The sequence below is a fragment of the Pinus tabuliformis genome, chromosome 1_2 (genome assembly GCF_031772625.1).
Source record: "Pinus tabuliformis cultivar Carrire ecotype Pingquan chromosome 1_2, CPIR1, whole genome shotgun sequence".
NCBI lineage: Eukaryota > Viridiplantae > Streptophyta > Pinopsida > Pinales > Pinaceae > Pinus > Pinus tabuliformis.
This window is the reverse complement of record NC_142298.1, coordinates 1173092108-1173117516: the sequence shown is the minus strand read 5'-3', so window position 1 is coordinate 1173117516 and position 25409 is coordinate 1173092108. Positions and strand designations below refer to the sequence as shown.

The 25409-nt window shown below is 35.0% G+C and overlaps 1 protein-coding gene across 2 annotated transcripts; it reads right to left on the bottom strand.

The window, feature by feature from the left end:
- Positions 1–865: 865 nt before the first annotated feature.
- On the bottom strand, positions 866–21187 carry LOC149210412 (uncharacterized). 2 transcript variants are annotated; one of them, XM_089396716.1, is made up of 11 exons: positions 20970–21187; positions 20445–20546; positions 19960–20273; positions 19611–19765; positions 10338–11458; positions 9984–10256; positions 9515–9824; positions 2515–3647; positions 1739–2371; positions 1114–1626; positions 866–1001 (listed from the first exon to the last, which is right to left on the bottom strand). In XM_089396716.1, exons 1-10 carry the CDS (start codon positions 21174–21176, stop codon positions 1198–1200), a joined length of 4677 nt encoding a protein of 1558 aa, XP_089252842.1. In that variant the 5' UTR covers positions 21177–21187; the 3' UTR covers positions 866–1001; positions 1114–1197. The 2 variants fall into 2 exon arrangements, with proteins under 2 accessions (XP_089252842.1, XP_089252843.1); XM_089396717.1 differs by lacking the exon at positions 20970–21187 and having other exon boundaries at positions 20367–20481.
- Positions 21188–25409: the final 4222 nt, after the last annotated feature.

Below are 25409 nucleotides of genomic sequence, written 5' to 3'. Positions count from 1 at the left end.
GATTGACCTACCCCAAACTAACATAAGAAAAAAAAAATCTATAAAAAACATAAACATCAATATTTTCAATTAAAATTAACATATAAATAACAAAAATAAAATCAATATTTTAAAATTAAAATAACTTAATTTATTTAACAACCAAATATCTTTTATAGAAAAATACAATAAAACAGCTCAAAATACACACATCCTTAAAGCTCAATAAATGGAAGATTGAAAAGGTACAAGTATATAATGTATCTCAATGATTACTGAGCAAAACTAAAGTTATTGGAAATGAAAAATCTTACCCTTGAGAAGTGTACAATATTGAATCATCATTAAATGAGCTAGGTGTTCCCTAATTAAGATATGCATTCGCCTATAGGAGGTCACTCGCCCTCGCTATCTTAAATCACATCATAGTCATCATAGTCATAGTCAGCATAACGCTCATATCTTGGCCATAGCATTTCTTCTAATTCAAGCAGCGTCTTCTTCCAACCTGTTGGAGCACCTTTGAGCAATTGTTGCTTCAATTCTTTTACTCTGTCATCTGAATATTCTTCAGATAACAATTCTACAATTTCTTTCCCCCTTGTTGTTATCAAATTTCCATCTTCATCCATTATAAACATCCATGAATCAGTACCATAAAGATGATCATCAGGAATCCTCGGCATTTTCGGTAACTGAATTTGATCTTTGGCAGTAATTCCCTCTTTCAAAGAGTGAATACGCGCCCAAAATCTCATAGCTTCATACTCACATAAACTTAACCCAAGCATCTTTGGCATCTGTGCTGATGACATTTTGGAAGGTTCCAAAGTTGAATAACATTCAGAAATTGCAGCAGTGAAATATGCCCATTGTGTTGTTCCTTCATGAAAATTTGGAATATAAATAATGTAAATGATATCACTTAATTCTGTCAACACATCCTTCATGGAATTTGTAAACTCCTTTTCGTGACAGCAGCATAAGCATGTCATTTTTTGCTGACCCGTTGCCTCCCTCAACTTTTCATCATCAACGACAAGGAGAGGAGAAAAAACAATTAGAAATGAAAACCGTTTTCTTTTTCCTTCTCAAAATATACAAAAAGCAAACAAATAACAGGTAGTTACTGACCTGCTCTGCCACACCTTCCAAATGCTGGAAAAGAAACATTGCATGAGACATAGCCTTCATTTGTGTCTCTTCTTTTTGTATTAATTACGCCTCTTTTTCCGCCGTAAAAGGATAAGCTGCTGCCCCCCATGTGTTCACCATCCGCAGTACACCAGGATTCCTATACGGTGCGATTGTCCCGTCGCTCTCTATTATCCTCATTGTATTCGGGTACCATCTGTCCCATCCTGCAGTCCTTCGTGGATACCCTTCAACGAGAAAATACTTGGTTGCATTTGTCAGCTGCCACGGATTTTCCAGGACCAACCATGGAACCTTTCTTGAAATCTTCTCATATACATCCAATGTTGTGTCTCCCTGAAATATTGGAACTGTTATAATTTCAAAATTAAATCTCTCTTTCTTCACAACATTGTACATCTCCACTAAGGCGAGAAGAGGAATATCAAAACAGATGTTGGCAGGCCTGATATCTAATAAAATCGTTTTCCCTTGCAATTCGTCCACTCCGACCTACAATTTTCATATAAACACAAACAAAATAATCAATAGTCAATAAAGGGAATTTGAAAATTTTATTGGAAAATATTTGAAGAGTTATCCACAAAATATAGAACTTTAATACCCTCGTGGATTCACCATCCTTGTTCTTAAGAAAGGAAAGAGAAATTTCCTCTCCTCCCCCTAGGAAGAGCTCTGTTAACGAAGCTATAGGACTCCCTCCAGGATTTTCTGCCAGTTGCTTCAATTTAACGTATCTCCCGCTCTTCGTCACCACAATGTCCTCCAGCCTCTCCTCATCATGATATCCATCTACGAAAAGTTTCCAATGAGAAAGGTATTTATCACCTTTTCCCCCCCTCACAATCTCCGCGGTCATTAGGAAACTGTTGGTAAGATACCGGTCAAAGTCCGTCTTGTAAACAACAACTAATGAGAGCAGTTTTTGAAACAATGCTTTAGCGGCCCCGTTAGCCGCAGCATGCCCCACTATTCTATTCGCCACTTTTTCAGACAACTTATTAAAATGATTGCCAAAATAAACCATTTCGAAATGTGTTGGATTATCATCTATACTCTCCTCAAGTAAATGCAATTGAAAATCAAGATCGAAATACTCATGGCCATCAAACTTAGCAAGCAGCAGCGTGTGCAGAGGAAGACCAGATATATTCAGTGGCTCTCTTTCTCCACTAGTGAGCATGCTGTCGAATTCTGATTGTAACTGCTTTAGAAGATTCTCCTCATTTGATAAACCCTGAAGAGAAAGCTAAAGTGAGTGGAAAGGAAAAATAATGTATGCTTTGCAATTTTTTCCCCTGTGATATGTTTTAGGATCTAAACATTAAAAGAGTTAATTATAATGTGGGAACAGAAAACATGTTTGAAAATGTGGATCACCTGCTCTGTATACACAGCACAAGACCATGATTGATTGCATTTTTGTGCTTGAATTTTCTCCCATCTTTCCTCCAACAACTTGCTTCCTGCGATGCGCAAAATTTGTAGCTTTTCCATCTTTAGCATGCTGTCTATCCATTTCCCTTCCAACTTATCGCAATGTCTTACATCCAGAACTTCCAGTGAGGTGAGGCATTGGAAATCCTCAGGGAGTTTCTTTAGCTTGTCGCAGCCTTCCAGTGATAGAACTCGCAGTAGTGAGAGACCTTTGAAGTATATACATAATTCTTCAAGAGTCGAGCACATTGTTAAATCCAAGTGCTCCAAGTACTTGAGTTGGTTGAAACTTTCTGGCAGCTTCTGTAGCCTGCCACAGCTCATCATAATTAGTTTTCTTAAATTTGTTACTTCTCCAAATCGCTCCGGAAGCCTCTCTAGATTGTCGCAGCGAGTCATGACAAGCTCTGTTAAAGTGGAGAAATTGCAAAACCCATCCGGCAGATCTTTTAAAGAGTGGGCATACGTTAAGTTGATTGAATTCAACTTCAGCATCCCAATGTTTTCAGGAATACTACTTAGTCGTTGACAAGAATATAGGTTAAGTTCAACAAGCGATGTTAACTTTTCTAAGCCACAAGGGAGATCTTCTAATCTGAGACAGCAGGATGAGTCCAATAATCTCAATGAGGAAAGCTCCTCGAGACTGGGAGGAAGAGCTTCTAGACTTACGCAGTCGCGCAAACTGAGTTCTTGCAATGATCTGAGCTTTCCAAGACTGCTAGGAAGCTCGTTTAGACAATGACACCCGGACAAATCGAGTTTTTGCAATGATGTAAGATTTTCAAGCCCGCTAGGAAGCGCTGTAAGTGTACACTTGGACAAATCGAGTTTTTGCAATGATGTAAGATTTTCAAGCTCGCCAGGAAGCGCTTTAAGACTTGTACACTTGGACAAATTGAGTTTTTGCAATGATGTAAGATTTTCAAGCCCGCTAGGAAGCGCTGTAAGAAGTGTACACTTGGACAAATCGAGTTTTTGCAATGATGTAAGATTTTCAAGCTCGCCAGGAAGCGCTTCTAGACTTTCACAGCCAATCAAATAGAGTTCTTGCAGAGAAGTCAATGATCCCAAACCTTTGTTGGGTATTTTTTTTAATGGGGAAATACCAAAACCAACTAAATAACCAACACAGAGACAATGCTCTGTTTCCACTGTTCCAGGATCTTTGCACAGGGAACCTCTTAAAACAAAATGACTCATAACAGAGTATTACACAGCCATAAAAAACATTTCTATTGATTTAAATATAAAGCCTCAAACAACATTCATCCTCTTTGCTGAGAGGGATTTACCAAAACTTACATTCACCCATCAAAACTCTGTTTTCACCTGAGAAATTACTGTGCGGGTTTACTGCAGTAAAACCCATTTTTACATTTGCTGGTGTAAAACTATTTTTACACATACTGCTGTAAAAATATTTTACACCTACAGTAATCTTTACATTACATTCACAATCTCAAAAATACCTGAGCGCTCTTTTCATTTGCATTTCAACGCAAATCCAACCTATATAAAAAAAACTTACTCAAAACACATGTGCTCTACTTCGTTTCTTTTCTTCATGCACTACTGTGCAAAACCACACATGGTTTTTGCTACACCTCTGTTTTACAATACCTCACAAAAGCATTACAATCTGTTCCTTATGATTTCTTCGCACTGCTGTGCATACAACTCTTGTTCTATCTCGCTGCTGCGAACACGCACATTTACCTCCCGTGTGACATACAAAAACAATGGTCAACACGGTAATAAAAAAATGAGCACATTTCACGTGACTCATACACATATCAAAAACTTAATACGAAAAACAAACATATTAAATCCTACAACTAACACATATATAAAAACCTCACATGCCGTATGTAAACAAATATATATAAAAAGAAAACGTATGGGACGTATGCCCATCACCATATTAAAGGCCACCAAAAAACTACGACCAACCATTAAAAACATTAACTCTTCCATTCTCGGCGGTCAACCAATAGTCTTCCACTCCACGCAAAATTAATTCGCTGCAGGCCCGTATGCAGCTTCAGAGATCGACGGTGGAGAAAGATGAGGGCAATCGGACGGCTCACAAAAATATCGGAAAGCCAACATATGCTGAACATTAACTCCTGAGATTCTTACGTTGCGTTACGTCAGGGCTGAACCACGTGTCAGCTCTAAAATTTCTCGGGTTCGATCATCGGAAAATCCCTTTTGCCGGAATGTGACCCGAGAGCTCTCCGTCGAGTTTGTTGACCGGTTTCTGGCAGCTGCGTTGAAATTACGATTTCAACACTCCCCTTTAATTTCAACAGCTGGGCATCCAATCTTACCCAAACACTCCCTCACATGGAGGGATTCACCAACTGCTGTTACAAAGACATCTTCCTCACATAGAGGGATTCACCAACTGCTTCTGATGCAGTCCCACAAACAATCAAAGTTGTCTTCCTCTTAATAGAGGGATTAACCTGAAACTGTGCTTAAGAGCACCTTCCTCATGACAGAGGGATTCACCATAACAATGTGCTGAAGAGCACCTTCCTCTTGACAGAGGGATTCACCATGTAACTGTGCTTAAGAGCACCTTCCTCATTACAGAGGGATTCACTAAATGACTGCTTCAAATGCAGTTCCAAAACAAACAATCATTGCACTGCTGTGTGTGCAAACTCATTACAATGTTCTTTTATGCTGCTGCATATTCTCTGCTGCACTGTTGTGCCATCTTCTTTGCTGCGTCTACCCCACACTACTGTGTCTGCACTTGCACCGCTTCTGCACTTTTCAAAGACAAAATACTTTGTCTTTTCTGGAACAATTACACTGTCCCAATTTACAAATTTACACTGCTGTGTGTAAATATTTCTTACACTCACTGCTGTTGCATATATTGCATTTCAATTCAATGAACAACAAATTCATCACATTTACCTTTACTGCTGTAAGGAAAATTTCTTTTGCATGTGCTGCTGTTCAAAACTTCTTGCTGCTGCATTTTCTTATTTGCATTGTTGTCTGCTTCTCCTTCTTGCCATCACGCTGCTGCCCATAACTTCTTGCTGCTCCATTGCCTCTGCAATTTGCACTGTCGCTGCCTTTTGTTTCATCATACTGCTGTGTGCCCATACTCTTGGCACTTCATTCTCCACAAAAAAAATTAACACGGGCTGCTGTCTTTTTCTTGTGCACCCTTGCTTCACGCAATCTTAGTCTTCATTTTTTTTACAATGCACTACTGTGCAATTCCTTTGGCTTTCTGCTGCCACACACATTCTTATACATCCAGTGTGCATTAAAAATCTGCTGTCCCTGTTTTTCTTTATGCATTTCTTTGCATGTTGCATTGCATACAAAAAAAAACATTACATTTTTTTACTGTTGTGTGAAAGAATTTTATTGCATTCTCAGCCACTGGGCATTTATGCTCTGCTGCGTTTTGCCTTCTTCTCATTTTCTTCTCATTGCTTTACTTTTTCATTCCCAATAGAAAACATTTCAATCTGCTGTGTATTATACTCACTCTGCTGTGAGTATGTTCTCTCATATTACATAGAAGGAAACTACCTTCCATTGCCATGCAAAAATTCAAAACTGCTGTTCATTCTAATCCATGTGCTCCAAAAAAAAATTTCCAAACTGCTGTTTTATGTTTTGTCTTCCCACTGCTGTGAGGGTCTCCATGCTTTGCATACTTTTCTCTTATCTCGCTGCTGCTCTTTACATTTCAGCGCTGCCATCTTTTCTTCTTTATGCATTTCTGTGCATATTGCATAAACACAAAGCAAAAACATTGCTGATTTCATCACTGCTGCATATTACCTTTCAGAGGGATTAACAAAGATTTCATTTGCAACTGCTGCGCTGCAATACATCCTCCATCAACAAATGACTGTTATTACAGTTCAGCAAACAAAAAATTACAAGCTCCCCTTTAATGTGTGCTTGACTTCTTTTGGCAGACTCTTCTCAAAACAAATTTAGATCCACTGGGGAGTTCAAGGGGTTTTCAGATTGCCTTTCCTTCCTTCTCCATACTTGTGTAACTTTCTTCTTTTGCATGGGTCTAGCTTGTGTAAGAGCCCATGTTAAGTTACAGTCACGTGCCATATGCCCAATGTTATGACACTTGAAGCATTCAACTTTATTCATGAATGAGAATTCATGATTTCTTCTTGTGAAATTATTTCTTGGAGATTGTCGGGGACCACAACATCTATCTCCATGAAATGCTCTACAGTCTTTTGCCATATGACCAAAGTTTGAGCAAGCATAACAATAACCATAAAATGAACTTTGGTACCTGGGAGATGGAGGTTTCCTTGATGTACTTCTGAAGCCTTGCTGCCTTGAGATCCTTTGATGATCACCATTGCCTCTTGCCTTCTTGACATCAGCTACATTTCTTCTTGGAGCTGATTTTCTGCTTGGAGCAGGATTTCTCCTATTGCTGCCTTCATTTTTCTCCTTGCCTTTGCTGGAACTAGGAGCATCACCATCTCTTTCTGGCTTCTTCACATATCCTTTGCTTGAAGCATCTTCATCCTTGTTTGAGGGTTCACCTACATACCCAAGTCCTGATTTATCATATGGAGATCTGTGATAGCTGAGCATGTCATCCAATGCTTGAGAGCTCTTCATGATCTTGTTCATCCCTTCAACCTTCTTCCTGAGGAGGACAATCTCTTCTTCTAACTTTTCACATACATCATTTCTCTTTGCTAGTTGTCCCTCTGTTTCTTCCTTGCTACGAGTAGCTTCAGCTGCTACTATTTTGAAGGAGATAATATCTGTCTTCATCTTGGAGATTTCTTCATCTTTTGCTTGACTGCTCTCCATTTTCTTTTCAGCTTCTTGTGCCTGCTTCCTGGCTTCTTGTAGTTTGGACTTAAGGGAGGAGACCTCTACCTTGTATTGTCCAATCTCTTCTACAAGCTTATTCACTCTCATGTGCCTTTGTTCAAGTTGACTTGTCAAGGCATCTGCCTGCTTCTTTGCTTCATTCAGCTGATTTGTCATAGATATGACTTTTTCATGATGTTTCTTCTTGCATTGGTCAAGCTCCTTCTTGAGCTTGGCTAGCTCTTCATCCCTTTCCTTTACTTGAAGCTTAATGAGGTCAAGCTTTTCATTCTCAGCTTCTATGATGGGTTCTTCTTGACTCATTGTCATGGTCAGTGCTCCCTTTGCATAAAGGTCATGCAGTCTGTCCCATATATCCTTTGCTGATGTATATTTTCCTAGATTCTTCTTCACAGAATCAGGGAGTCCATCCAAGATTAGTTTTACTGTTTGTGCATCATACTCCATGGATTCTTTATCCATCTTGCTGTCATCAATCACTGACTCCCAGACTTCAATCCCCTCAGACATTAGGAAAGCCCTCATCATTATTTCCCATACATCAAAGTTTCCATCAAACTTTGGAGTTTCAAACAAAATGTATTCAAATAAATTGTCTTCTATTTTAATAGAGGAGGGAGACACATTTTTAGCAGGCTTGGAGACTTTCTTCTTTGACCTTGCCATTCTTATCTAGGCTTCAAATACTTGACTGTGTTTTTTAAATCACTGACTGTTTCTTCAATAATAACTCAATAACTTGAGAAATACCTAAATCCCTTTGGCTGAAACTTCACACTGCTGGAGAAGCTTTCTCTGCTGCAACCACACCTTCCTTCAGCTTCTTTGAGTCTTCAAAGAGCCTGGACTAGCTCTGATACCACTGTTGGGTATTTTTCAATGGGGAAATACCAAAACCAACTAAATAACCAACACAGAGACAATGCTCTGTTTCCACTGTTCCAGGATCTTTGCACAGGGAACCTCTTAAAACAAAATGACTCATAACAGAGTATTACACAGCCATAAAAAACATTTCTATTGATTTAAATATAAAGCCTCAAACAACATTCATCCTCTTTGCTGAGAGGGATTTACCAAAACTTACATTCACCCATCAAAACTCTGTTTTCACCTGAGAAATTACTGTGCTGGGTTTACTGCAGTAAAACCCATTTTTACATTTGCTGGTGTAAAACTATTTTTACACATACTGCTGTAAAAATATTTTACACATACAGTAATCTTTACATTACATTCACAATCTCAAAAATACCTGAGCGCTCTTTTCATTTGCATTTCAATGCAAATCCAACCTATATAAAAAAAACTTACTCAAAACACATGTGCTCTACTTCGTTTCTTTTCTTCATGCACTACTGTGCAAAACCACACATGGTTTTTGCTACACCTCTGTTTTACAATACCTCACAAAAGCATTACACTCTGTTCCTTATGATTTCTTCGCACTGCTGTGCATACAACTCTTGTTCTATCTCGTTGCTGCGAACACGCACATTTACCTCCCGTGTGACATACAAAAACAATGGTCAACACGGTAATAAAAAAATGAGCACATTTCACGTGACTCATACACACATCAAAAACTTAATACGAAAAACAAACATATTAAATCTTACAACTAACACATATATAAAAACCTCACATGCCGTATGTAAACAAATATATATAAAAAGAAAACGTATGGAACGTATGCCCATCACCATATTAAAGGCCACCAAAAAACTACGTCCAACCATTAAAAACATTAACTCTTCCATTCTCGGCGGTCAACCAATAGTCTTCCACTCCACGCAAAATTAATTCGCTGCAGGCCCGTATGCAGCTTCAGAGATCGACGGTGGAGAAAGATGAGGACAATCGGACGGCTCACAAAAATATCGGAAAGCCAACATATGCTGAACATTAACTCCCGAGATTCTTACGTTGCGTTACGTCAGGGCTGAACCACGTGTCAGCTCTAAAATTTCTCGGGTTCGATCATCGGAAAATCCCTTTTGCCGGAATGTGACCCGAGAGCTCTCCGGCGAGTTTGTTGACCGGTTTCTGGCAGCTGCGTTGAAATTACGATTTCAACAACCTTTTGCCAGCCGCGTCAAACGGGAACAGTCATCCATTCTCAACACTCTCAAAGATTTAAGCGTTGAAATTGATACTTCTTCCAGATATTGGCAACCTGAAATTGATAATTCCTCTAGATATTGGCAACCTGAAATTGATACTTCCTCCAAACCATTTCCCATATCTCCTAGCTCTTGAGGTAAGCTTTTGAACTGTGCATTACTCAGTCGTAATACTCGCAAATTTCTGAGTCGCTGAATACAATTGGAAGAAACCTGGAAGGCAGGGGAATTTAATTTGATATCGACGTGTCTAAGATTGGAGGGCATCTGCACATTATGCACTTAATTAGTGATATATGAAAATCACACTCCAAGTTCTAACCATAAAAACCAATAAAAGTGAGCATGATACAGGTGTTTTAGATATTCCACGAAAAATAAGGAGAGAAATAAGTGGGACCAACCAGATATTTTAAGTGAACTTACTTGACTTAGATTCTGTAAATCTGCCGGGTTGTAACATAAATGTCTGAGCTTCTCGAAACTCTTTAGCTTTGAGACATAAAAAGGAAGATGGGAAGTTATGGCACTGAAAAAAACCAGCTCTTTAAATTCCTTTTCACATTTTCCCTCCACATATGTTAAGGGTCCGAGCTTAAGAACTCTTAAAGATCCAGACATCAAATCTAGCTTTGACGCGGGTATACGCAGTGGATCTTTGTTGTCACTTGCCCATATGCCCTTGATCTTTTGAAGGTCCTGTTTATTTATTAAATATTACAGTCAGTCAAATGAAACAAAGCTGTACATGATAAATATTTTAGTTGAAAGATTGCGTACATTATCTTCTATATCTGAGAACTTTTCAATTTCAGTTGCAGTGGTTAATCTGAATCTGTTTCCTTCTGTCCTCGAGAGACCAACTTCCAAGCTGGCACCGTGTACCCTTGCAGTCATGCTTTTCACATCTCGGGTCACAAGCCTTCTTTTTTCTAGCGTTTCCAGTTCTGTCTCTCCCACAATATCTGAAAGTTCTTTCCAGTCCCAGCCTCGAAAAAATGAAGAAACATCGAGAAATGTATCTTTCAATTTATCTTCAAGTTTGTCGTAAGCATCTTGAAGTTTGTCGTAATCAGAGACGTATTGCTCTATACTCTCCCCAATATTACCTTTCCAGTTTTTTTCTTTAACCTCTCTCATCAATGTTTCATAATTTTGCACTGCGCTTCCTTCGCCGTCATTTATGAATCCTGCTAACACCTTCAAAAGCGCCCCTTCGCCGTCATTTATGAATCCTGCTAACACCTTCAAAAGCGCCTGGACTCCTCCACATATCTTGACAATCCCGTCAATTTGGCTAGCATTTAGTTGAATTTCATTGCCATTCAGCTCCTTTTTTAAAAACGTCTCCGCCTCGGCTTTGGGCAGGCTTTGAATCTGGTAGATTTTTTTTTCAACGCCTTTGCTCATTGTCATCCAGCTCGCTGCATCTTTATTACGTGAAGTTATGAGCAACCTCAATTTTTTTGCATTTGCCATATTCTCATGGAAAAGCTGTCTTAGTGCATTTGGGCCTTGTTCACGCTTATCCTGAAGCAAGACATTGTCGATATAAATAAAAGCTTCCTCTTTCTCTAACATGAGAGCAATTTGTTTTTGTCCTTCTTCATAACTTCGGATCTCCTCTGGCTCTTCTCCCTTCAATTTTCTCAAGATACTTTTTTGCAACTCTATAACATTTGGAGTTGATTTTATACCTTGAAACAACCTAACAAAGCAAAATTTACATTCTTCTTTTTTTTCCTTAAACAGCCGTGCAAATACAGCATCGGCAAGGGTAGTCTTTCCCATGCCACCAATGCCATGCAAGATAACTGCTACCGCGTTTTTGTAGCTTTGCCACTCTAGCAGCTCAATGACTTCCTGTAAAAGTTCTTTGATTCGAACCGGCTTTTCGATTCCTAGTGGTGCAACAAAATATTTTAATCAGAAAGATCAATACAAATATTTATTAGTGTGATATATAAATTAATGGCTATAAGCAAAAAAAAAAAAACATTTTTACATAATTCATACATCACACATTACCAAGATTTTAAAAAAATCATAAAATTTAATTAAATTATCATTTTATTTAAATTATTAAAATTCATCTTAACTATAGATTTAGTGAGATTTAATAAACGGTTAGTGAATCAAATTTCTTGAGGTGTTGCACCTCAAGAGAATCTATCCTTTTAAACGCATACACATATAACTATAAATTTAGTGAGATTTAATAAATGGTTAGTGAATCAAATTTCTTGAGAAAAAAAATCAATACAAATATTTGCTAGTGCAGCCATATAAACTAGATCTCTCACTAACATCAGATCCTTTTAAACACACACATACACACACATATATAACTACAGATTTAGTGAGATTTAATAATCTGTGAATGAATCAAATCTCTTGAGAAAGAAAGATCAATACAAATATTTACTAGTGCAGCCATATAAACTAGATCTCTCACTAACATCAATAGGTATTGTGATAAGTATCAAAACACTTATTTTATCATACATATCACATCGCTGGAATTTTTAAAAAATTGTAAGAATTAATTAAAATATAACTTGATTTGAAATATTAAGATCCATCTTAACCACAGATTTAATAAGAGCTCAATGTATCAAATCCCTTGAGATGTAGACCTCTTTTAAAATGCAAAACCTAAAAAGGGAAGACATGAGCGGGTTCTATGCTTCCAAAGACCTGGACATAAGCAAACAATTCTTCTCCGAACCACCTACCTACTAGTAAAATATCAATTTTGGCCTCATCAAATAACCTTGGGGCCTTTTTGTTGAAAACAACCATCGTAGATAGGTAGCATGACTCCTTGACATATTTTGTAAAAATGAGTGTCAAAATTGGATTCCCACAAGATGTTGTGATATATATGAATAGTGGTAGGGTCTTGAATGGTCCATTTCCAACCCATAGTTGGGAAACTTGTGGTGAAACAAACTGCATCCATGATGTATGCATTCATAAAAAATGGTGGGACTATCATAGAGGTAACATATCTATTTTGTCTTTATTCCCATATTTTTAAGGCGAGGTTATTAGAAAAGATAGTGCCCCAGTCCATTACAAAAGAATTCATAGCTCCATCTATTAAGGGAACCCATTCAACATAAAATTTGGTAGTGTCGGCATACCCAAACAATCTACACATCATGGCAGCAATATAATAATAGGGAGCAGTGAGAGGTGCTATAGGACACATACTTGATTTCTCTTGTTTGTGCTTGTTTGAATTAGACCTCCATTTCCTGATTAGGTCTGATGGTTCCTCGTTTTCTGTTGTGAAATGCTCAAGGAAGGCTTTATCATATACCTTTTGTGGGTCTGGTATATGATACATTCTCTTAATGTCTTCTGGTGTGAAGAACTAATCACTATTTGTCTTGAAGTCTGGAATGCCCTGTCTGCAATGTTAATATTGTCTATTATCCATTTTACCATATCGGTGTATGGACAAATCTTAGGTCGAGCAACAAATCTGTGCTCGAACAAGCTTGCAACCTCAAAGTGGGAAGCTTCAGAAGAAGTGGTAGCATCTATTGTGGCTTTTCTTTGAATTATGCTTGGACCCTCTATTTCGAGTAGATGGTACATAGTTTCCCATGAGGAAGTCCCGATTTCAATAGTGCATGTTGTATATGAGAATAATGGAGGCATTTCTGTTACATCAGACGTAGAAGATTGCATGGCTTCACTAGACTTCTTTCCTTTCTTAGGTTTAGTCATTTTGCTACACAATTCTTTCTAGGGAGAAGTCCTAGAATACATAGAAAATAGGAGTTAAACGAACAAGCATACAAACACATAAAGCTTTTGAAATGATGGAAAGGGAGGTTTTAATGCAATCAATCTGAACAGATCACCAAATCTCTTTGGGACTTGAAACCATAAATATCATTAGAACCCATTAATTAACTGAAATCATGGCTTCGCGTGGTTTATTTATTATTCATTAATATATTGCATCGCAAATCTTCTTCGGATGGTAAACAAAATTCATTCTTTAAGTATCACGCTGATATGCAATGGTGATATCATTGTATCAGCGTGTTGAGCATGGGAGATGTGCAATTGCGATACTCGGATTATCGCAACGTCGCAATCGGTGATTTCAGGAGATAACAGAAAATCGATATGGTCGAAGCTTTAAGCGATTGTGGCTTTTAGGAAGTGACATGGCACTTGTAGCGGGCCCATAGGTTTATATTCAAGCAAAGCTTTTGTTTATGCTTTATGATTTCCTTGGGCGATTTTCTTTAATGAATAACTTTATCGCAATCAGAACTGTTTGGAATGTTACAAGCAGAGCTTATTGGCATATTCTTTTGATACAACCAGATGCAATGTGTTTTCAATGGTATAGTTTATTGTTTCGTCGAGTCCAATGACTTATCGCATTTCGCAAGGAGTCCTTTTCAATATATTTCTTGTTTGTCGTGGGATTACGATGTGGGGAACTTCCGCCGTAAGAAATTCTCATTAATACTTTATATTTTATAAAGAATGAATATGCTTTAGTTCTCTGGGGCCTATCCTTTATCGCAATTTCAAGTCTTGACTCAGTAGGTGAACTATTATACTCTCGAGATTTTGCGATATGCGATATTGTCAGATTTTCCTTTAAAGTGGCCTTGTTTCAGTCATTCAAGCTTTAATAAGCTTTTATTCAAAAGGAAAATCAAATTTATTCTCAAGAAAATCCTTGAATTAAACTATATCCTTATTTTTTTTAATTTTTTAAGGGTCCCTATTTATTTGTACAATAATCACCGAATTTATTTATGTAAAATAAATGGGGGGTTGTTGCACAGCACAACACTTACCGAGCATGTCTAATGAATTACACATTGGGGATTTCCCTATGCATCTAGATTTTGTAATGGAAATTTAAATCTATCTACTTAGAAAAATAGAAGCAAGTATACAAGGACTCATTGAAGCTTGAAAGTGCCTTCAGTAGAAAAATTCAAAAATTGATCATGAATGCTCTCTGCCATAAATTGACTGTCATTGAAAATGAGTGACAGTTTATCACCTGCTAAAAACACTGATAAAAATGCTAGAATTTCCTCGTCAACCCACTGATCACTAGGGTAACCTACTAGACATGAAACCATATAGATGACTTGCCTAGACATTTCTAGAAATATTGAAGAAGAGTAAGCTGGATTGGTTCTTGGTAATTCGGAGTTCTCGGGTAAAAATGATTCAAATATCTTGGCTCTTTGAAGGAATGTGAATTTTTGATAGATCTCCTGTAGAATTTTCACCTGTAGATCAACCTGATATATGCAATGTCCTAAAGCATAATACTTGATCTACTTCTACCATAAACTTTGCTGAAGCTTAATCGAACAGATATGAGCATCATCAAGCATGAAGAGATATAACTCAGAATGAGAAGTAATCGACCATAACACAGAAGATATATCATTGGGGAAAGCACCAGCCTAAAAACCCAACTCTATATTATCATACAAGTGGAAATCTTGTTCAAGTTACAAAAAGAATTAGCTCTCAAGCTATCATGATCTCTCTGCACTCAAACAATACAGCTCACAAACTCAATAGACATAGAATATATCTTCCTCAAGCCCTCCAATCCTCATATTTCCTTGCGTAGTTTTGATTGGGGTCCAATGATATCACATGTGTGAATTGGCCTCATCACACTCACTGTAAACTCAGGTCCAACTGCGCAATCCATAAGGAATAATATTCCTTCTGCATGCAAGGAATATTCACCAAGGAATATCTTAGCAACTGATAGTACATTGTCCCTCCATCTGATCTCAACTGGGTGTCTGACTGAACTGACATGCATGAGTTATCCCTGAGTGAATACTCAGTTATCTAAATTACAGTAGTTACATGCATGCAAGCATTAACTAACTGAACTCTCATTAATTTAACAAATTGTTAAATTAATCTAACTGGACTTGACTAAGTTAAACTAAGCCAACTGTTTACAACTCAATATTACAACTCATCCTTATCTCTTTAACTGAAGGTTAAATTCCTCAATTAATGGAGAAATTGTTGCATGTCCTCATATAAACTTCAAGTTTGATTTTCCTTAACTAATTAACTCAAGATGAATTAATTAATTAATTTCCAAACTGCTGTTGATATCAAATTCGAATTTTACTTCCTATGTTTAGTCCAGGGACTGACTAAAATAAGAAGGGATCCCGAAATGTTATTTTTAGAAAAGATATTTTTAGCACTTTCACTTTTCACCCATTGTAGATAAGATCTCCAATGGCTGAACTGCTATTTATAGCCCGACTATTTATAGCAGTGTTATTTTTAGCATCTTCTATTTTTAGCATTTCTTGTTGCACACTTTTCAACATCTCCATCAGAGAATCTACAGAAAAAGGATGCAGAGGGGTTGTAGGCTTAACTTAGAGAATTTGACATATTGACTCAGGGGTGACAGTAAACAAGACTTCATTATTTTGGGCAATTACGACCCTCTGACTGTGTAGATACCATAAATGACACCAAGTGACAAATTCTAGGAAGATATGGGTCTAAGGAAAGACAAATCGGGTCAGGAAGGAGTCCCATATGTTGAATTAATTATTATCATCTAAAAAATTTCAATTTTCCCAGTTGTGGAGTTCATAAATATTGAACTCACACTAGGTATCAAAAATTTTGTATTGGTTGTCAACCAGGGGAAATTCGTCTAAATTCATTATAGGGGGCAACATTGGGCTTTCTACCACTAATTTGGACTTTCCTTTACATGATGACATATTTAATTATGAATTTGTAAACAAGTGTATCAAATTACTGAGAACTGGTGATTGTTGGTGTAGAAAATGCTTGTTAGCTGATAGAATCCAGATCATACCAATGTTGCCGCAAGAAAATGGGAGAAAGGGATTTTGAAGGGCAGCAAAATGTTTTATATGGGATTTAAGGAATTAACCATTTTGGCGAGTCTAGTTAATGCACTTGAATGTTGGCGAGAAGCAATTATTCGTTATAACGGTTAATTTGTTGGTGGGGGAATTTATTAATGTAACAGTAATATGGTATGGGCGAATGAGATAATGGCAAGTGGCAAGGTGTGAGGAGGTATGAAAGCGGTGACGGGAGTGGAGTAGGTGAGAGAGAAGTTTTCAGGGTTGGGGGGGGGGGGGGGGGGAATGGTTGTGGAGGGGCCATGTAGCCATGAACAGGATTCACAAAACGACTTTTCGACCCCCCTAGTTAAATGTCGATAGCTCATCCCCCGTCGTTGATCTGGGCGGGGATGATCTCCGCATTTGATTCTCACTCAAGTTTTATCGCAAGCCGACAAAATGTCAAGTCAGTTCACTTTATTAACAATATATTGATTAATCAACATAATAAGATTTCAACAATAATACAAATATAATTGCGGTGACATTTAAACAAGTGTGCCTATACTTTGGGATTTTATTTTATATTTTTCATATATATATATATATATATATAATCCCTTTTTCTTTCTTTATTTTTCTTTTCTTTTATTTTTCTTTTTCTTATTTCAATTAATTTTTGTATTTTCTTTTCTATACTTCTTAATTTTTTCTATTTTTCAACATAAAGGAAATGGGAAACATAATATGGTGAAAATAAATTACAACATACCCATTGGGTGATGTTTGGGGGCCTTGTACCCTTTTTTCTTGCGAGTTTTCGATAGGTTTTTTTAATACCACATTTGTAATGTTGTTTTCCCACATGTGAGCTCGTATGGCGGACCCTTTGGGGTTCTTTGGCAGGTTTGTGTGCCTTATTTCTTGATTTTTCTCAATTTTGTGGCTTAGGGTTTGTTTTCCCTATGATTTTTATTTACTTGCCTATATGTAAAACATTTTTCCATGCCTCGAATGGCGAATGCTTTCTGAAATGCACTTGTGCATATGAAAAATTTAATTTTCATCTTTAACGAATAAAATTATGTGTCGTTTTTCTAGGAATATATATATATATATATATATATATATATATATATATATATATATATATATATATATATAATTTTATTATTTTTTAATGTAACATTACATGACAACATATCTCTCAATGTGAGCTATATCATGTCTCTCGGCGCACAAAAACATAATTTGAATTTTTCTTAACATTTCCCCTAAATTAAGTTTTCCTAATATTTTTGTTTCCCCCCACCCTCATATACCAATTTAGGTGTTTTCTAATATTTCCCACCAAACCCAACATCTTAAGCTTTTTCTAAAATTTCCTCCCACCCTCATATAAAACTTAAAAGTATGTAAGGGTAGGGAAAAAATTAGAGAAATCTTAAGTTTTATATGAGAGAGGGAGTGGAGGGAAATATTAGATAAAACTTAGCCAATTCATGTTTTTTCTAATATTTCCACCTACCCCACCAACTTGAGTTTTTTCTAATATTTCTTTCCACCCTCACCCTCACCCTCACCCTCTTATATAACTTAAAAGTATACAAGGATTGGGTAACTATTAGAGAAAACTTAAGTGTTATATTAGGGTGGGAGTGGAGTGAGAGAATATTTGGTTTATATGAGGTGGGGGTGGCCTGTTTTCTCTTTAAGGTTTTTTTAATATTTCCCCTATATGGGGCTTGGGGTGGATGAAAATATTAGAGAAAAGTTGGTTTTTTTTTCTCCTTAAGGTTTGTTTAATATTTCCCCAATATGGGGGTGGGGATGGATGAAAATATTAGAGAAAACTTAAGAGGAGGAATAGAAAAAACTTGGCTTTTCTTTTATTTTTAAAGTTTCTTTAATATTTCCCCCATATGAGGGTGGAGGTGGATGAAAATATTAGAGAAAACTTAAGGGGGATGTAGGGGAGAATTAAAGAAAACAGGGGGGTAAAAAGTTTTCTCTAATATTTCCCCTCAGCCCCAACCTTATAGGTGGGGGTAAGTGGAATAAGTTTTCTTCCCTTTTAGAGAAAACTTATTTTAGAGAATATTTCGTTTATATGAGGTGGGGGTGGCCAATATTATAGAAAACTTAATTTTGTGAGGGTGGGTAGAAATATGAAAGAAAACCTAATTTAAAATTAAGTTTTCCCTCATTAAAAAACTTTAATTAAGTTTCCAGTAATATCCCCCCAACCCATCCTCATATAAATTAAGTTTTCTCTAAAATTGGAGAAAACTTATTTGCCCCCATGTCCACTTACATAGATGGCATCCCCACTTATGAGGGTGGCAGTGAGAGTGGGGTAGGGGGGAATATGTTTTCTCTAATATTTCCCCACCCCAATTTATGTAAATAAGTTTTCTCTTATATTCCCCCATACCCATCCACCCACTTACACACCCATGAGAAACAAATTCTCTAATATTAGGGTGCCTATATATATGATGGAGCGGGTGAAAATGGGGTGGAATGGCAAAAATTAAGTTTTATCTAATATATATATCTATATATATATATATATATATAATTTATTTTATCCTACAAACTTATTTCTTGTCATGACTAGTGAAAATTTATTTCAGCGTAAAACTTATTTCCCATATATAGATATATATAAGTGATTTTCCAATGCTTTTTCCAACCTTGTGATTTTTTTGTCCACTATGAGACATACAAATTATCAACAAGTTGTGCCGCATTTATGTCAATGAGCACTCTTCCCATCAGTGTTTTCATATGCTAATATAAATTGGTCATATGCATATAGAATGAGGAACAATCGTTGGTAGAGCTACCCATATAAGGGATTGATATTGAGCATAGAAGAAATTACACATCTCCTGTCTTATCAATATCACATGTCAAAAAAACTATTAGCTCATTTTATATGACATTGGTTCATATAACCCCTTTTTAAATATATCAATTTAATTAAAAATGAAAAAAACGTAATTATTTTTAACATAATTTTCAAATAATATTAAAAGTATTTTAAAATATTTTATTGAAATTAAATCTCTATACTCAATAATTATTGAGAATTTGAATTAAATAAAAATACTGAGGATATATATATATATATATATATATATATATATATATTCTTTTTTCCACCCTTATCACAATTTACCTGCGTATTTAGGATATTTTGCAGAGTGTGATTTTGGCTGGCGCACGGCATCGAAAAGACATAAATCCATTTGGTTACGCACATGGGTGTCCATTTTTTGCAACTCTTTTTCGAATTCTGCTAGCTCTTCCATGCCCGGAGTGCTTAAGAAAAACCTGCGTTAGGAAATATCATTTAAAAGCCTACATAAAAGGGCTCCAAGTCCACATAAATCCACGTTAAACAAGAAATCTGAATTTATTTGAACAGGATCTGTTTTAATTTATCCCACGATATAGACGACATAGGAATTCAGCATCTATTTACACACCCCCTTAATGATATTAGAGTGTGTTGAGTGAGTACCCACCCAGCAAATTTTGAAGCATCAATTTGAGTACAGCAAGCCAAGGAGGCTTCAACTATCAGCGTTGTTGCTTCCCTGATTGAAACCTTCATCGCTTCCTCCAATGCAGGCTCTGTAGAAAGTTCTTTAACATCCTGGGCTAATGTATGCATCTCGTTCAAAAGGGACAAACATGCCTCTTTATTAGTAGAGATTGATTCGTATCTTTCCAAAACATTTGCCTGTACAAGAAAACCTGTAGCAACCATGTGTGGCATTTCCATACCCTCGAGAAAATGCCCAATAAAAGTCTTCCTCTCGCCTCGAATAAAACCTTCCTATATACCAACAATAAATAAAAGTAAGAGCATTTCACGTTTAAATAAAAAAAAATAACAATTAGTGAATCAGGGAGTACATTAAACACTTACAACAGCATTAGTTCCTTCAGAGAGAAACTCCTTTAATAAATAACAATTAGTGAATCAGGGAGTACATTAAACACTTACAACAGCATTAGTTCCTTCAGAGAGAAACTCCTTTAATTTGAAGAAGCGTTTTGAATCTGGTAGGAAATATTTAGGCCCCCTTGGCTTTAATGGCTCATTTCCCTAAAACAAAAAGAAAATAAAACTCATTTTTTTATTTTTGTAATATAAAAATGGGAAAAGCCAGAAATTATATCTACCGAAAGCTGGTTTATACTCATTGCATATAAACCTTTTCTTATTAAACAACGAAAAAATTTAAACCGGGCCCAATCTACATAATTGGTATTGTTACCATATAAGATTGACAAAAACAGGACAGGTTTCCTATTGGATTATTTGTAATTTAGCATCCTATTATTTAGCAATGGACATGCTTTAAGGAAAGGTTGTGTGGGAACTTTCGTTAACGTGCAATCTCAATATAAACATCAACCGTGGTTTTTTTGTTTTTTAATTAGAAAGACCCTTGGTTGTTCGATACATTTTTCGTTTTCACTTTATTTAGAAAAAGGAAACTAAAAGATATGGGAAATAGAGATGGACCTTTCTGAAATTTAAAAGCTGTGATACGTAGTTGCTAAGTTCACTGAGATTCACATCTACTGTTTCAATCTCAACTGCAGCAACAGCTGACCCTACTTCAGAAACATTGGGGCTCGAAGAGGCTCCTGATTCGAAAATGCTGTCTCCTGGGGGCCTCGAAGAGGATCCTATTTCGAAAATGCTGTCTTTGCCTCGTTGCGCTTTCATACCGTGAAGAGAACCCTGAACAATTTTTTGCGTGCCAACAAAGAGAATTTTATTGTTCACACACAACCAAAAGTTCACACACATATAATCAAAAAAAATATTTAAGTAAATCAAACAATTTAAATTCAAGTTTTTAAAAATGTTTACCAACCTTGAAAATAGTCGTGAAAAAGACCAATTCGTCTATAAATTAGACATTTCAACCTTAATTTAAAAAAACACAATTTTATATCAACTTTTGTAAAAATAAAACATAAATATTGAATAATGTATTTCAATATCCACTTTATATCTATTAACTTCATATATATATATATATATATATATATATATATATATTAACTTCATATATATATATATGTATGAGAATAATATTATTTGTAAATAAAATAATATTTTAATGTTTACTTTAAGTAAAATAATGTTATATCAACTTTATATATAGACAATTTAATTATTTTATCCTCTATAAATTAGACATTTCAACCTTAATTTAAAAAAACACAATTTTATATCAACTTTTGTAAAAATAAACTAAATAAAAATAAAAAATAAATATTGAATAATATATTTCAATATCCACTTTATATCTATTAACTTCATATATATATATATATATATATGAGAATAATATTATTTGTAAATACAATAATATTTTAATGTTTACTTTAAGTAAAATAATGTTATATCAACTTTATATATAGACAATTTAATTATTTTATCCTCTTTAATATAAAGGAAATATGACATTTATTTAATTTTTATTATTTAACCTTTAAAAAATATTAAGTATTTAAATTAATAGTTATATTAAACTAAATATTTCAATATCATATATATATTAACATATTATTTTATTGATAAGTGCTTTGTAATTCACAATGCCTGGAAAATATGTAATTATTTTAATATTTAATATGTAATTGTTCTAATATTTAATATTTAGAAAGAGAAATGTTAATTCATATATATATATATATATATATATATAATTTATATGCTTCAATACAAATAAAAACATGTATTCAAAAATATGCTAATAACAAAAAAATCAATCATTTGAAAATGAATAATATATATAATAAAAGAATTTAATGATTAAAACATTTTTATTAGTGTTGCTTAAAATGAAAGAGATATAATTTTTTCCATGTTTAAAATGGATTTGATATATGGCACACAATTAGATAATAAACTAGCGTAGATCTATTTTAATTCTAAATCTATCAATGATCCAAAAAAACCAAAAAACCAAATCTTTTAAAAGTACAATTTTTATTTTAAATTTTACATTTTGTAAAAACCTTATACCTCAAAAAATTTAATCCATCTCAATTAATAACTCCAAAATAAAAATAAATAACAATAATAATACATTAAAATATCACTCAAATTAAATATACCATATTATTATAAAAGACATTACCCGAAATGAAATGAAATTTTATTTAATTATATTGTAAACTCTTGAATTAAATATTAAATATGAAGCAAATTCAAATATATTTTTAAATTAATATTTCATTATTAATATCCAACAAAATATCTAGAAAGGGTGAGCCTCTATAGTAGTTTATTTGAAGTGATCAAATTTGATTTCTATATGATGATACAGTTTCACCTCTCAATTTTAAAATTGCATTCATAGAGATTTAACATGTAAACATTTTTTTTTGAATGTCATCATTATAAGTGATTAGGATATAGGTTTACGTGATTAGGATATAGGTTTATGTTTATGTTTGGTCGGAGAGTACATAGGGTGATTAGGATATAGGTTTATGTTTATGTTTGGTCGGAGAGTACATAGGAAGCTTTCAATTGGATTACTCTCAGTAATAGAGATGTTCTCCGAAAGGGTTATCTATCTAACAAGCTTTGTTGATACACAATTTCATTATAAATATTTACATCGATTTTTTTAAGCTTAATTTCATTTTTACTTTATTAAAAAATAAAAATAAAAATGATTATTTTTTTATTTTTAATCACAAGAATAATGATACAAATTGATCAATAATACACCAGTTTGATATGGTAAAATTGCGATAAAGATTGTATAGGGTAAAACGATGATAATTTGTCAAACTAAAAGGATTTGTATTATTAGGAGTATCTTTACATTTAGGCAGGCTTACACCACATCTTTATCATCTCTCAGGATTAATAGATTTAGAATAAATTATTACAATAATTTTGGTAAATAGTAGTTGGTTTGTAAACCAATATCTTTAACATAGATGTAGTAGGAGTTATTTAGGTAAAATAATTTTTGCATTTTATTTTAATTAATATTTTGTCACATTCTAATGATCCTATTATGACAAGAATTTTCCTGATACTTTTCGAAAGCTTTTTCATCACCTCTTTTGTAAAGAAAAAGGAATCAAACATCACCATGTCTTTTTTTAGCATTAGTTTTGTAAATATGTTCGTATAGTTTTTTGAGTGTACATCTTGTTAGGGTCCTATAATAATGGGATTCATAATTTTGAATTGGCTATGGTTAGTCTTGTAATATTGTACATACTTTTGCTTTCTACAAAATGTTTTCCCATATTAAAATAAAAAAATGTAAAGAGGGTATGTCTTAAAAGAATAATCAAAGGACAAAAGGAAAAAAAAAAAAAAAAAGTGAAAAATATGAACCCCAAAAAGAGATAAAAATAGATCATGAAAGTGTGCAAATTCAAATACTACTCTTTTTACTTTACTTTGCAAAATAACATTGTGTGCAGCTTGTCAAAAATGCCACAATCCATGATGGTCAAATAGTTTAATCTTGACTCATTCATGCTTTCAATTTCATGTTGATAGATAGAGACTAAAGATCTAGCCAAACTATTTAATCTTGACAGTAGTTAGGTATAGAATAATAATGAGCTCATCAGTTTAATCTGAGCCATTGAAAGTTATAAGGTTAGAATTAGATAGTTTGTTTATCAAAGAAAAATAAATAAAGGGTCAGCAAGCTCAAATGCATCCAATGAATGAAGAGAAAATGCTAGGGTAGGTAGAAGAAGTTTTCAAATGCACAAGGTTGCCAAGTCAAAAGCACATTCAGCATGCTTAATCCTATGTAAAAAGAGAAAGGACATTCACTAAAGCTTATTTACTAATTTCCCCTCATTTCACTAGACCCTCACATATTTATTTGCTAATTTCCCCTCATTATCCCTTCATTACTTGTAAAAAACCCTTTCCCTTCATTTTGACCTTTTATCCCTTTGTTTCACACATTTCCCTAGACCTTACCCTTCAAAAATCATTCTCCCTTCCCAAAATCCTTTTCTCTAGTGTGAAACACATTCCCATCACAAACAATACATTCCCCCCTTATTAATTTCCCCTTTTCCCCTTAAAACCCACTAAACCCTTTTATCCTAAGTTATTTCCTAAACTATACCCCCCCCCCTCCATTATGAAATTAAAGCCCCCCACATTATAAATTCCTCGACACCCTTTTAACTCACCAAACCTTAGTGTATAGTTAAAACCTCCACCATATAAACCCATGGTCCCCAACTTTATTAACCCACTGCTTATATTTAAAAATCCCATGATTACTTTTTGATTAATCACATTTCATTTGTAATTAAACGTCAAGCCCCGCCAATCACATCACAACTCCGTCTATGCAACTTCACAGCACGATATCCCTCCGATCTCCCACCTCCAGAACCAATGGCACACAGCCATATCGCAGATTCATCGTCTCTGATAGTTAACGGTTCGAGAGCACGCGAGATTCACGGTTTTGGTCGAGCACTTTTTGGCTACGTGGCGACACCAGGTTATATCGCGTGCTCGCGAAAAGTATGCCCTCCATCCAAAAGCGGTGCGATATGGCCTAAAACCACCTCCCTGCCTAAACCAAAACTACCCACTATTCATTCACCAATTCTCGTGCCAAAATCTAACCGTTGTTGGTTAAAAGGCCGAAAAAGCCCCATTTTTCTCTTTTCGCTCATTTTCATTGAAAACCTTTGTTAACCAATTCTAATAGCCTAAACCTTTGCACGACCAATTTAACCACCTTTTTCCATCCGAAGACGTTGCAAACAACAAATTGAAGTAGCAAATTGACAATTGAAGCCTCAGAAGCCTTTGCTGCCACCACAGAACCCTATATGCACACCAAGTCGTCAATTTCCAGGTATTCTTGAAAGAACCAGAACGGCCCTGTAATTTGAGTTATACACAGTAATTATCAAAGGCTAATTAATTGAATTA